The sequence below is a fragment of the Oncorhynchus mykiss genome, chromosome 14 (assembly GCF_057628025.1).
Source record: "Oncorhynchus mykiss isolate SJ-2025 chromosome 14, ASM5762802v1, whole genome shotgun sequence".
NCBI classification, from domain to species: Eukaryota; Metazoa; Chordata; class Actinopteri; order Salmoniformes; family Salmonidae; genus Oncorhynchus; species Oncorhynchus mykiss.
Window position 1 is genome coordinate 36181866 of NC_143035.1, and position 14892 is coordinate 36196757.

A 14892-nucleotide genomic window follows, 5' to 3' on the forward strand; every position below is an offset into this window, starting at 1 on the left:
TAACCCCGGCAGTCTAACCAACCCTAACCCCGGCAGTGTAACTAACCCTAACCCCGGCAGTCTAACCAACCCTAACCCCGGCAGTCTAACCAACCCTAACCCCGGCAGACTAACCAACCCTAACCCCGGCAGTCTAACTAACCTTAACCCCGGCAGTCTAACCAACCCTAACCCCGGCAGTCTAACCAACCCTAACCCCGGCAGTCTAACTAACCCTAACCCCGGCAGTCTAACCAACCCTAACCCCGGCAGTCTAACCAACCCTAACCCCGGCAGTCTAACTAACCCCGGCGGTCTAACTAACCCCGGCGGTCTAACTAACCCCGGCGGTCTAACTAACCCCGGCGGTCTAACTAACCCCGGCGGTCTAACTAACCCCGGCGGTCTAACTAACCCCGGCAGTCTAACTAACCCCGGCAGTCTAACTAACCCCGGCAGTCTAACTAACCCCGGCAGTCTAACTAACCCCGGCAGTCTAACTAACCCCGGCAGTGTAAGACAACAGGACACAAAGAGAGAACCAGAGACTATTGCTACTTTCAGTTAGCCTTTGCTGGAAGCCAGAAACCAGTTGGGACAGACCTAAAAGCACCACCTTGACATGTGAATGTTAGGTTTCAGATGTAGGTTACTAAGGCTGTACTTAATGTGCTGGACTGCTCAGCCTGATCAAATAACATCTAGAAAATATGAAGTACTCTAAAGCTATAAAGTAATATCTGTTCACTTACGCTGGGCTGCTCATGATTTAGGGCCTTCCCCGTTGAGAGACACGGCTGACTCTCTCTCTGGTCCACACTGGGCTGGCGGTGAAGCTTCCCCTGACCTGAAACAGTCAGGAGTCACCATTACAGGGTCGTTATATATAGTCGCAGCACTGTTACAGGGTCGTTATATAGTCACACCACTGTTACAGGGTCGTTATATATAGTCACACCACTGTTACAGGGTCGTTATATATAGTCACACCACTGTTACAGGGTCGTTATATATAGTCACACCACTGTTACAGGGTCATTATATATAGTCACACCACTGTTACAGGGTCGTTATATATAGTCACACCACTGTTACAGGGTCGTTATATATAGTCACACCACTGTTATATAGTCACACCACTGTTACAGGGTCATTATATATAGTCACACCACTGTTACAGGGTCATTATATATAGTCACACCACTGCTACAGGGTCGTTATACAGTTAACTGCCTTGTTCAGGGGCAGAACGACAGATTTTTAACTTGTCAGCTCGGGATGCGATCTAGCAACCTTTCGGTTACTGGCTCAACTCGCTAACCACTAGGCTACCTGCCGTTATATGGTCATTATATAGTGTTAGCAACCGCCTATAGAAACCTCAGGAAAAGCTTGCTGTTACAGGTCCAATGCAGACGTTTTTACCTCAATATTAAATTATTTGGTCAATAAGAAACAAAAAATTGTTCCTGAGCAAAGAGCAATTTCTCAAGAATGAATTTTGCTAGGACTGTCTGGGAGTGGTCTGAGCGGGGAGGGAGAAACTGAAAATGTATTGTTGGCAGAGAGATTATTATTGGTCTAATAACAAATGGACTGCATAGTGATGTCACCATGGAAGGCCAAAACTCCATCCAACTAAAACAGGTTGTAATTTCAGCTGGCCTTGTCAAACAGCCGGCCTTGTCAAACAGCCGGCCTTGTCAAACAGCCGGCCTTGTCAAACAGCCGGCCTTGTCAAACAGCCGGCCTTGTCAAACAGCCGGCCTTGTCAAACAGCCGGCCTTGTCAAACAGCCGGCAGACTAAAATGGCATTGTCATATTCACAAAATTATTCCAACTCACAGTGTAAATATATAGAAAAACACAGGACAATCACGTTTTTCACTGCACTGGGCCATTGATGATAACGTACTGCTGTAAATAATGAATAATCATGTAAGAAACCCATCTCTGATAGCATACCTTGTGTCTCAGTCTGAACAGGTCCTCCCATACACAGACTGGTAGCGAAGCTGGAGGTAGAAGACTTCAGGGCCTCGTTGTCTCTGACCAGCTCCTCTACACGCTGACGCAACTTAGAAGCCTCCCACTGAGACTCCTCCAACAGGTCTCCTACACACCAAACCATTAGTAACAACCGTATTCACAGCAGTGACAAACTGCTCCTACACACCAGAGACAGCTAGAAACAGCTTGATTTGAAGTAGGCCTAGTCACTTGTTCATTATGAGTTGTGGCATATAGCTGAATATGTTATTCACAGTCTACATGACCTATAATACGTGATGGATAGACAGTAGCTAGTGTTTCTGATGACTAACAACTAAATCATGCCGACCCTGAGAACATTACTCATTACAGAGAAACAGCACACAGCCAAAGAATGGACCACGCCAACACTCACTAGTCCCAAGTCACGACAGAGAAACTCCGTGCAAACATTACAGCACACAGCCAAAGAATGGAATCGGGTCTAACCACATTGTTCCTACAAGGCTATGAGAATGGAATATGTAGCTATAATGTATAGGTCACAACACTAATCTAGACAGATGAGTGTGTGATGAGGGTTGTGGTTGTGTAGGGTATGGTCTCAGGTCTACAGTGGCATTGGTACAACGTCACAAGTACCTACACTAACACAGATATATGGAAAGGGGGGGGGGGTTGTTGTTTATAGAGCTGTAGTCTTACATGGAATATAATCATTTGAAATTCCCCGAACTAAAATCTTACGTAATGTGGTCAAATGCCTGATTACATTCTGTCCACAAGAGATTAGGATTCTAATAAATAGCTGGTGATCTAGACCAGAGAGGTAGTATATATCAGATTAGGATCCTAATAAATAGCTGGTGATCTAGACCAGAGAGGTAGTATATATCAGATTAGGATCCTAATAAAGAGCTGGTGATCTAGACCAGAGAGGTAGTATATATCAGATTAGGATCCTAATAAAGAGCTGGTGATCTAGACCAGAGGTAGTATATATCAGATTAGGATCCTAATAAAGAGCTGGTGATCTAGACCAGAGAGGTAGTATATATCAGATTAGGATCCTAATAAAGAGCTGGTGATCTAGACCAGAGAGGTAGTATATATCAGATTAGGATCCTAATAAAGAGCTGGTGATCTAGACCAGAGAGGTAGTATATATCAGATTAGGATCCTAATAAAGAGCTGGTGATCTAGACCAGAGAGGTAGTATTATATCAGATTAGGATCCTAATAAAGAGCTGGTGATCTAGACCAGAGAGGTAGTATATATCAGATTAGGATAATAATAGAGAGCTGGTGATCTAGACCAGAGAGGTAGTATATATCAGATTAGGATAATAATAGAGAGCTGGTGATCTAGACCAGAGGTAGTATATATCAGATTAGGATCATAATAAAGAGCTGGTGATCTAGACCAGAGAGGTAGTATATATCAGATTAGGATCCTAATAAATAGCTGGTGATCTAGACCAGAGAGGTAGTATATATCAGATTAGGATCCTAATAAAGAGCTGGTGATCTAGACCAGAGAGGTAGTATATATCAGATTAGGATCCTAATAAAGAGCTGGTGATCTAGACCAGAGGTAGTATATATCAGATTAGGATCCTAATAAAGAGCTGGTGATCTAGACCAGAGAGGTAGTATATATCAGATTAGGATCCTAATAAAGAGCTGGTGATCTAGACCAGAGAGGTAGTATATATCAGATTAGGATCCTAATAAAGAGCTGGTGATCTAGACCAGAGAGGTAGTATATATCAGATTAGGATCCTAATAAAGAGCTGGTGATCTAGACCAGAGAGGTAGTATTATATCAGATTAGGATCCTAATAAAGAGCTGGTGATCTAGACCAGAGAGGTAGTATATATCAGATTAGGATAATAATAGAGAGCTGGTGATCTAGACCAGAGAGGTAGTATATATCAGATTAGGATAATAATAGAGAGCTGGTGATCTAGACCAGAGGTAGTATATATCAGATTAGGATCATAATAAAGAGCTGGTGATCTAGACCAGAGAGGTAGTATATATCAGATTAGGATCCTAATAAAGAGCTGGTGATCTAGACCAGAGAGGTAGTATTATATCACAAAAGCAGGTACGGACCTAAGCTCTTGAGTCCCTTCATCCTCTCTCGGAGCACGCTGTTCTCTTCCAGTAGTAGTCTGTAGCTTCCCCCTCCACCACTGCTGCCCTCCTCCCTGGCCTCTCTGGGCTTAGCCTCACCCCCGCCTGGGTCGTAGATACGATAGGGCCCTTTTCCTTCCATTGCCACTGATTCACTTACCAGGCATGGTGCTGGGAACTGAAGGAACAACAGAACAGAAACATCAATAGGAAAGAACCAATAGAAAAAGAGAGGCAGAGCTGTGTGGGAGGTTTCAGTTAGGGAATGTGTTTTGACTGTGCTCAGTAACTTCTGTGACAGTATGGGGAAATAGGCTAATGTCATGTTTACCGTTTGTTATGGGAGAACCTATACTTCAGTAGCCAGATCCCAGATCTGTTTTTACCATCACATCAACTCCTTGGCATGGCAATGAGTGACAAGGAGTTAACTAACTGATCTGGGACCAGGCTAAGTCAATAGCTATATCACACAAGGCTAAGGGGGAAACTAATAGACATTGAGATGTTTAGCCTGCCATAACAAAATGCATACCACATACATGAGGAAAAGTACTAACCTCATACTGCCTAAGGAGAAGTACTAACCTCATACTACCTAATACAGGAGGAGAAGTACTAACCTTATACAGGGGAAGAAGTTTGGTTATATAACAAGCATTGTGTTGGTTCCCCACCCTAAACCATTTACAGAGTAAAGAGTCTTTAACGCCACCATCAAAAGGGGATTTCTGCAAAAGCTATTGAGACACAATCATTTGAATGTGTAACGTACACACACACCGATGTGTTCAAGTCATTGAGTTGGATGTAACAAGGATGTAACAATGCCACACTGGAGAATGCCCCGCAGAAAAATGACCATGCAATATTTAAACTGAACTTCCAGCCAGACAGATGAGAAACAAAGACATTGTACAGTAACCAGATGATTTGAAAGACCCTTGCTAGTGCAGTTGACATCCGTTGCAAAATATAATAATGAAATGAAAGACAAGACATTATTTTAGAAAACTTCATCATTCCAACCAATTGAAGCTGGATGTTGTCATGAGATGCGATGACATCAACCTCACGTTACAACACCACATCATCATCATCATCATCATCATCCAACTCACTCTGGCGTCTTTTCGGCCTCTCTTTCTTTCTTCGTTCATTATTGATTAGAAGAGACGGCTAAAGTGTCCAGTCCAGAAAATATAAAGGTCCCTGATTAGATGACAAGCGAGAACAACATCTGTCGCGGTTCAGTAGTTAGTAGCAACATCCGACTGTTACACTAGTTTAGTTCATGTTAATGACTAGCCATGAAGCTAGCTAACGTTAGTCATCAGTTGCTATATGCTAGGATGTTGGAAAACCGTCAGCTAACAAGTAGGACATCAGACTGTTTAGCAAGCTAACATTATGCTTACTTGAACGATAGCTAATTCATATTATCCGTTAGCTAGCTATCTGTCAAAGTATTTCTTCAAGATAACCTGGCTAACCCGTTAGCTGATTGTCATGCAAATACTAGCTAACATGACAGATTATATCTTACAGATAACTAACTAACGTTAACTAGCCATTTGCTACGCATCAAAACCAGTGTGTTTCCTGATAACGTAGCTAGCCAGCTTTAAATTAATTTCATGGTAACCAAAGAACAAAGAGATCGTTGGCTTGTGTTAGCTACCTTTCTGCTTCAGTGGCTCCTTCGATTTGCCCAGACAACCAATTGCGGAAGTGGTCTCTGCTGTAACCTGGGAAAGTCCACCTCGCTCTCGTCTGATGTAAACAGCTGTGGTTGACAACCGGGCCGACCAATGCAGACGCTTGACACAGACTGGTGTAATCTTTAAAGAGACAGTGCAGGGTTTTGCTCCAAACCTTGGTAATGTAGGGATTGGGACTGCACGACTACAGTCAGAGTAAGGCTTTGACCGGTTACCTTCTACCACCAAGGCTTCAAAGCTACAACGGTTAGCTGAAACAATAACAAAGCAGACAACACACTTTGTTATCACGCCTCTGATATTGACCTGGAGTTATGTAACCATTCTCGAATTCATAGACAGAGCTATAGATGCAAGGAGGACTGACCATCCATGATATAACATATTGTTATGAGGCATATAAACATTGGAGTAAAACAAGTTTATATTTCGGGTTCAGATGGGGTACGACAGTTAAACTAATCTCATGAGGCATTTACCAATTGTATTCTTCAAGAATCAATCGGGAAATATAATTCATTTATTAGTAAAAAAAAATGATGTAGCAACTATGGATTCTAGCTATTAGCTCCACACGTCTAGGCAGAGGCTGTAGTACAGTCACACATTCACTACTCCTTCACAGCTCCACACCTCTAGGCAGAGGCTGTAGTACAGTCACATAGACTTCACTACTCCTTTACAGCTCCACACCTCTAGGCAGAGGCTGTAGTACAGTCACATAGACCACTACTCCTTCACAGCTCCACACCTCTAGGCAGAGGCTGTAGTACAGTCACACATTCACTACTCCTTTACAGCACACCTCTAGGCAGAGGCTGTAGTACAGTAACATAGACTTCACTACTCCTTCACAGCTCCACACCTCTAGGCAGAGGCTGTAGTACAGTCACATAGACTTGACTACTTCTTTAAAAGCTCTACAATAAGCTGAATTGTTATTTCCATGATGTTCTATCTATGCACAATGAACTTTGGAACAACCTTGATAAAGATTGGAATCTCATGATGGGTGACCTCCAAACACTAGATGCAACCAAAACCAATAATGAAAATAAAATAATGCCTAAACATGAACTGCTATTGACAAAAATAGGTGAGACAGTGCGTCTGCACCATAGAGATAGATAGAGCACTAATTTTTGTATCTGTGCCATTATGGCGTCTGTGACAGCATGGGCAGCGTCATTGAGGCTATCTCCATTATGAAGACATACATTTTCTTCTTCACGATTGGCTGATCCCTCCTGATGATCCGGTTGGACATGAGTCGTACAGAGTCACCAACAGGGATCAGTCAAGGAAGTTGGAAGTCCAACTAGTTGACTACATTAAAATGGTGGAAGCCCTAAATTGCGCTGGCCATGCTAACACAGCCTTTTGGCCACTAGAGGCCTCTCTCATTCTCTATGGTCTGTAGGACCCATTGGACACCATATTCAGGGTTGAGGAGTAATGTAATCTGATTACAAAAAAAAACTGTAACTGTAATCAGTTACATTACCAGCAAACATATTGTAATCAGATTATCGCTGCTTTTGAAAAACTAGATGATTACTTCTTGGATTCCTTTTAAATTCTGAAAGGATGTTTTCTAAATTCAATTCAGCATTGAAAAAAAGCGCAAGTTTAAGTTTGTTCCACCTCAGCGAATCTGACTACAAATCAGGGACCACTATGATAACGTACCAAATGTGTTTCATGAATCCTTTTTATCTTCTAATGAATACCTCTTAAAGGGAAGGTCATCTGAATGTAATCAGATTACATTGCTGAGTTTGGGTAATGCAAAATTGACATTACTGATTGCAATTTTGGACTGGTAACTAGAAATTGTAACGGATTACATTTCGAAAGTAACCTAGCCAACCCTGGCCATAACCAGCACTCCACCCTAACCTTAAGGCCTACAAGACTGAAAAACTTTGTTTGCGGCCCTGGGGGCGACACAACAGTTCACTCATGTCAGGCCAGGTAACCATCCCAATGGTTAAAACTTGGCACACTGCTATCTTTTCATTCTTCCCTTTCCATCAAACCCAGTCGTGTGTCACGCAGACAACCTAGGTTCAAACCCAGTTGCGACTAAAGACAATGTTAGCCCGCTGAGCTAAAGCTTAATCAAATCTGTTTTTCGACAACATTAATCTTCTAGCGCTGCAAAAATTCCCATTTGGCGTTACGTAACCGATGTTTATATTGTGAATCAAGAAAAACATCAAATGTTGTCTTGCTAAACAAGAGTAATTTTGTTTTATTGCTTATCTTGAACATTGGCTCACTGGTTTAGAATATAGTAGAATAGTAGAGTACGGTAGAGCAGAATAGAGTAGAATAGTAGAGTACGGTAGAGCATAATAGAGTAGAATAGTAGAGTACGGTAGAGCAGAATAGTAGAGTACGGTAGAGCAGAATATAGTAGAATAGTAGAGTACGGTAGAGCAGAATAGTAGAGTACGGTAGAGCAGAATAGTAGAGTACGGTAGAGCAGAATAGAGTAGAATAGTAGAGTACGGTAGAGCAGAATAGTAGAGTACGGTAGAGCAGAATAGTAGAGTACGGTAGAGCAGAATAGAGTAGAATAGTAGAGTACGGTAGAGCAGAATAGTAGAGTACGGTAGAGCAGAATAGAGCAGAATAGAGTAGAATAGTAGAGTACGGTAGAGCAGAATAGTAGAGTACGGTAGAGCAGAATAGTAGAGTACGGTAGAGCAGAATAGAGTAGAATAGTAGAGTACGGTAGAGCAGAATAGAGTAGAATAGAGTAGAGTAGTGTACAGTAAAGTAAAATAGAGTAGAATAGAGAACAGTAGAGTAGAATAGAGTACAGTAAAGTAAAATAGAGTACAGTAGAGTAGAATAGAGTACAGTAGAGCAGGATAGAGTACAGTAAAGAATAATAGAATAGAGTACAGTAGAGTAGAATAGAATAGAGTAGAATAGAGTACAGTACAGTAAAGTAGAATAGAGTACAGTAAAGTAAAATAGAATAGAGTACAGTAGAGTAGAATATAATAGAGTACAGTAGAGCAGGGTAGAGCACAGTAAAGTATAGTAGAATAGAGTACGGCAGAGTATAATATAATAGAGTAGAATACAGTACAGTAGAGTAGAATAGAGTATAGTAGAATAGAGTACAGTAAAGTAGAATAGAGTAGAATAGAGTAGAATAGTAGAGTACGGTAGAGCAGAATAGTAGAGTACGGTAGAGCAGAATAGAGTAGAATAGTAGAGTACGGTAGAGCAGAATAGAGTAGAATAGTAGAGTACGGTAGAGCAGAATAGAGTAGAATAGTAGAGTACGGTAGAGCAGAATATAGTAGAATAGTAGAGTACGGTAGAGCAGAATAGAGTAGAATAGTAGAGTACGGTAGAGCAGAATAGTAGAGTACGGTAGAGCAGAATAGTAGAGTACGGTAGAGCAGAATAGAGTAGAATAGTAGAGTACGTTAGAGCAGAATAGTAGAGTACGGTAGAGCAGAATAGTAGAGTACGGTAGAGCAGAATAGTAGAGTACGGTAGAGCAGAATAGAGTAGAATAGTAGAGTACGTTAGAGCAGAATAGTAGAGTACGGTAGAGCAGAATAGTAGAGTACGGTAGAGCAGAATAGAGCAGAATAGAGTAGAATAGTAGAGTACGGTAGAGCAGAATAGTAGAGTACGGTAGAGCAGAATAGAGTAGAATAGTAGAGTACGGTAGAGCAGAATAGAGTAGAATAGTAGAGTACGGTAGAGCAGAATAGAGTAGAATAGAGTAGAGTAGTGTACAGTAAAGTAAAATAGAGTAGAATAGAGAACAGTAGAGCAGAATAGAGTACAGTAAAGTAAAATAGAGTACAGTAGAGTAGAATAGAGTACAGTAGAGCAGGATAGAGTACAGTAAAGAATAATAGAATAGAGTACAGTAGAGTAGAATAGAATAGAGTAGAATAGAGTACAGTACAGTAAAGTAGAATAGAGTACAGTAAAGTAAAATAGAATAGAGTACAGTAGAGTAGAATAGAATAGAGTAGAATAGAGTACAGTACAGTAAAGTAGAATAGAGTACAGTAAAGTAAAATAGAATAGAGTACAGTAAAGTATAGTAGAATAGAGTACGGTAGAGTATAATATAATAGAGTAGAATACAGTACAGTAGAGTAGAATAGAGTATAGTAGAATGTGTAATAGGACCCCAGTGTCTGTTAATAACCGATGTTAACCAAAACCACTGCCATCATGTTTCCCAGCATGCTCAATGCAGGTGATTTCAAAATATATATTTTTTTGTGTACAGTAAAGTAGAATAGAGTACAGTAGAGTAGAATAGAGTACAGTAGAGTAGAATAGAGTTCAGTAAAGTAGAATAGATGAGAATAGAGTACAGTAGAGTATAATAGAACAGAGTAGAGTATAATACAGTAGAGTATAATAGAATATAGTATAATAGAGTACAGTAGAGTATAATAGAATAGAGTAGAATAGAGCACAGTAGAGTAGAATAGAATAGAGTAGAATAGAGTACAGTAAAGTAGAATAGAGTACAGTAGAGTAGAATAGAGTACAGTAGAGTAGAATAGAGTTCAGTAAAGTAGAATAGATGAGAATAGAGTACAGTAGAGTATAATAGAACAGAGTAGAGTATAATACAGTAGAGTATAATATAATATAGTATAATAGAGTACAGTAGAGTATAATAGAATAGAGTAGAATAGAGCACAGTAGAGTAGAATAGAATAGAGTAGAGTAGAATAGATGGAGCCAGATCTAACACACATCTCCAATCTCCATTTAAATATTTTTTTTAGTCCAGGACTCAGATTCATCTGTCCAGGTGGACACTGGCCCTTGATCTAGTGGGCCGTGGCCATGTGAGAAGTGGGTCGTCAGTTATGAGAAAACATTGAAAATCACATACAATTTTGTTTCTTAATTTGTGTCGTTGGAGGACAATTTGGGTCATGGGAAGACGGTCAGTTTCTCATTTCGGTCTTGTGCACTTTGGTCATTCAAGTTTCACAAAAACATTTAAATTTATATATTTTAAATATCAAAAGTTAGCAAAATGTATTTTCTTCTTTGTAGGAATGAACGTCAAAGAATTTGCTGCAATACATGGCTCACTTTTGGCTTCTCCTCAAGCACAAAATACTGTGAAAAGTCCACACCTGGACTGTAGCTTGGTTGGATATGTGCTGAATGGAAGTCTGGAAAAGCTGGCTGATATTTGCACTGTTCAGTATAGGGTTCGTTTTTCATAACTCAGATTTACTTGTTAATGCACACCAATAGTAACATGTTTATCATATTTTTTTGGGGGGGGGGGGGGGGGGGGGGTGATTACAGAAATGTTATGTTATAATTTCGGATGTATTTTTTCTTAAAACAACAAATATGACCTATAATTACTCCCATACTAAGGTAAGCCAAATCAAATCAGTCAAAGAGAAACTATGACATCACATAAATGGAATTAAATGTTTTTATACCATATTACATTGGGGGCAGCAGGTAGCCTCGTGGTTTGAGCGTTGGGCTAGTAACCTGAAAGGTTGCTGGATCGAATCCCCAAGCTGACAAGGTAAAAATCTGTCATTCTGCCCCTGAACAAGGCTGTTCCTAGGCTGTCATTGAAAATAAGGAATTTGTTCTTAACTGACTTTCCTAGTAAAATAAACATCAAAACATGAATTTTAGATTACTGGAAGAGTATCATATTTATATTTTTGATGTATTTGTCTGAAATAATTATAATTTTATTCTAGATTAAATTAACCTATTTAATATTAACAATCATTCACAAATGAAATTGCATTTTTTTTTTTACTAACTTGATTCGCCCATGTACGCACATTAGATGATTCATTCAGCGTGACCAAGTCAGAGTCAAACAGCTTCAACACAGGACTCTTTATAACCTAGACAAACTCTCTTATGACATCAAACAAAATGACATCTATATATACAATTTGGAAAAAAGCGAACAAACATAAACTCACCCACACATTGAGCGTGTGTCCGAGAGACGCATTTTAAGGAAATTGGTGAATAGCGGGGGAAGCTATTTCAATGTTTTTAGAGAGACGTGGGGAATTCCCACATAGAGAAAGGGCCTGATACAGTTCATAGCCTAAACATAAGAGAACAGAGCAGGACGACCTGGGTTCCGTCTAACTGCGCAGTAGTGTAGTCTGGCCTAGAGTGAACAACACAACCAGCGAAACAGACACAAAATACTCCCAGTCTGTTGCTGTATGTGTTAGTTATATTCTACACAGGAATACTAGTGTTGCAATGTACTCTTTACGAATCAAAACTAAAGTGTGCTGGAAATTAAATGTCTCTTTGCACATTTAGTTGACATAACACAGAAATGAATGTCCATACTGCACAAGTCCTAATAACCAAGTTTAATCTCATTTATATTAAACTTGCCTAGTTAAATTAAAGATTAAAAAAAAAATCCATGAATGTATAATAATTAACATGAAATAGGGATAATTGTGCGGTTGTTGTCTTTGTTTAAATGAACAGTGTTGAGCTGCTGCACGGTGCAGTTTAAATGAACAGTGTTGAGCTGCTGCACGGTGCAGTTTAAATGAACAGTGTTGAGCTGCTGCACGGTGCAGTTTAAATGAACAGTGTTGAGCTGCTGCACGGTGCAGTTTAAATGAACAGTGTTGAGCTGCTGCACGGTGCAGTTTAAATGAACAGTGTTGGACTGCTGCACGGTGCAGTTTAAATGAACAGTGTTGAGCTGCTGCACGGTGCAGTTTAAATGAACAGTGTTGAGCTGCTGCACGGTGCAGTTTAAATGAACAGTGTTGGACTGCTGCACGGTGCAGTTTAAATGAACAGTGTTGGGCTGCTGCACGGTGCAGTTTAAATGAACAGCGTTGGGCTGCTGCACGGTGCAGTTTAAATGAACAGTGTTGGGCTGCTGCACGGTGCAGTTTAAATGAACAGTGTTGAGCTGCTGCACGGTGCAGTTTAAATGAACAGTGTTGAGCTGCTGCACGGTGTAGTTTAAATGAACAGCGTTGGGCTGCTGCACGGTGCAGTTTAAATGAACAGTGTTGGGCTGCTGCACGGTGCAGTTTAAATGAACAGTGTTGAGCTGCTGCACGGTGCAGTTTAAATGAACAGTGTTGAGCTGCTGCACGGTGTAGTTTAAATGAACAGCGTTGGGCTGCTGCACGGTGCAGTTTAAATGAACAGTGTTGGGCTGCTGCACGGTGCAGTTTAAATGAACAGCGTTGGGCTGCTGCACGGTGCAGTTTAAATGAACAGTGTTGGGCTGCTGCACGGTGCAGTTTAAATGAACAGTGTTGGGCTGCTGCACGGTGCAGTTTAAATGAACAGTGTTGAGCTGCTGCACGGTGCAGTTTAAATGAACAGTGTTGGACTGCTGCACGGTGCAGTTTAAATGAACAGTGTTGAGCTGCTGCACGGTGCAGTTTAAATGAACAGTGTTGAGCTGCTGCACGGTGCAGTTTAAATGAACAGTGTTGAGCTGCTGCACGGTGCAGTTTAAATGAACAGTGTTGAGCTGCTGCACGGTGCAGTTTAAATGAACAGTGTTGGGCTGCTGCACGGTGCAGTTTAAATGAACAGTGTTGGGCTGCTGCACGGTGCAGTTTAAATGAACAGTGTTGGGCTGCTGCTGGGTGCAGTTTATATGAACAGTGTTGGGCTGCTGCACAGTGCAGTTTAAATGAACAGTGTTGAGCTGCTGCACGGTGCAGTTTATATGAACAGTGTTGGGCTGCTGCACGGCGCAGTTTATATGAACAGTGTTGGGCTGCTGCAGGGTGCAGTTTAAATTAACAGTGTTGGGCTGCTGCACGGTGCAGTTTAAATGAACAGTGTTGGGCTGCTGTACGGTGCAGTTTAAATGAACAGTGTTGGGCTGCTGCACGGTGCAGTTTAAATGAACAGTGTTGAGCTGCTGCACGGTGCAGTTTAAATGAACAGTGTTGGGCTGCTGTACGGTGCAGTTTAAATGAACCGTTTTGGGCTGCTGCACGGTGCAGTTTAAATGAGCCATGTTGGGCTGCTGCACGGTGCAGTTTAAATGAACAGTGTTGAGCTGCTGCAGGGTGCAGTTTATATGAACAGTGTTGGGCTGCTGCACGGTGCAGTTTAAATGAACAGTTGGGCTGCTGCACGGTGCAGTGTAAATGAAGGAGTGTTGAGCTGCTGCAGGGTGCAGTTTAAATGAACAGTGTTGAGCTGCTGCACGGTGCAGTGTAAATGAAGGAGTGTTGAGCCGCTGCACGGCGCAGTTTAAATGAACAGTGTTGAGCTGCTGCACGGTGTAGACTGCACTCTACATGTTGCCATGGATCTCTTGGCCTGATGTAGGGGATTTCCTCCTCTCTCAAAACCCTTTCTTTCTTCTTTCCGCTTTTAACTCTGAGACGGCTTGACAACAGCTGCACTCACCAATACAGCTCATCACATAGAGTAAATCATACAGTACATCATACGTTATACAGTACATCATATATCATTCAGTACATCATATGTTATGCAGTACATGATACATCACCCAGTACATCATACATCATACAGTACATCATACATCATACTAAACATCATACATCAGACAGTATATCAAACAGTACGTCTTACAGTACATCATACAACATACAGTACATTATACAGTACATCACATAGTACATCATATGTCATACAGTACATCATACAACATACAGTACATCATACAGTACATCATAAAACATACAGTACATTATACAGTACATCACACAGTACATCATACATGATACAGTACATCATACATTATACAGTACATCATACAGAACATCATACAGTACATCACACATCATACAGTACATCATATAGTACATCATAAATCACACAGTACATCATACATCATACAGTACACACAGTACATCATACATCATACAGTACATCACACAGTACATCATACATCATACAGTACACACAGTACATCATACATCATACAGTACATCATACAACATACAGTACATCATACAGTACATCACACAGTACATCATACATCATGCAGTACATCCTATATCACACAGTACATCATA

At 40.9% G+C, this 14892-nt stretch overlaps 1 protein-coding gene across 32 annotated transcripts in view; it reads right to left on the reverse strand.

Moving 5' to 3' along the window:
• LOC100305133 (TNFAIP3-interacting protein 1) overlaps positions 1-12053 on the reverse strand; it is a 41575-nt gene extending 29522 nt beyond the window's left edge. For 8 of the 32 annotated variants that reach the window (XM_090198877.1, XM_090198874.1, XM_036943456.2 and 5 more), the window contains exons 1-5: positions 5794-5892; positions 5234-5324; positions 4092-4290; positions 1946-2095; positions 732-826 (exon numbers count right to left, since the gene is read on the reverse strand). In XM_090198877.1, the coding sequence (XP_090055003.1) occupies positions 732-826; positions 1946-2095; positions 4092-4290; positions 5234-5272 (483 nt within the window). In that variant the 5' untranslated portion in view covers positions 5273-5324; positions 5794-5892. Of the gene's footprint in view, positions 1-731; positions 827-1945; positions 2096-4091; positions 4291-5233; positions 5325-5793; positions 6085-11811 lie in introns of those variants that run through there. The other 24 variants (XM_090198876.1, XM_090198873.1, XM_090198862.1 and 21 more) reach the window with 9 other exon arrangements.
• Between the last annotated feature and the right edge of the window lie 2839 nt (positions 12054-14892).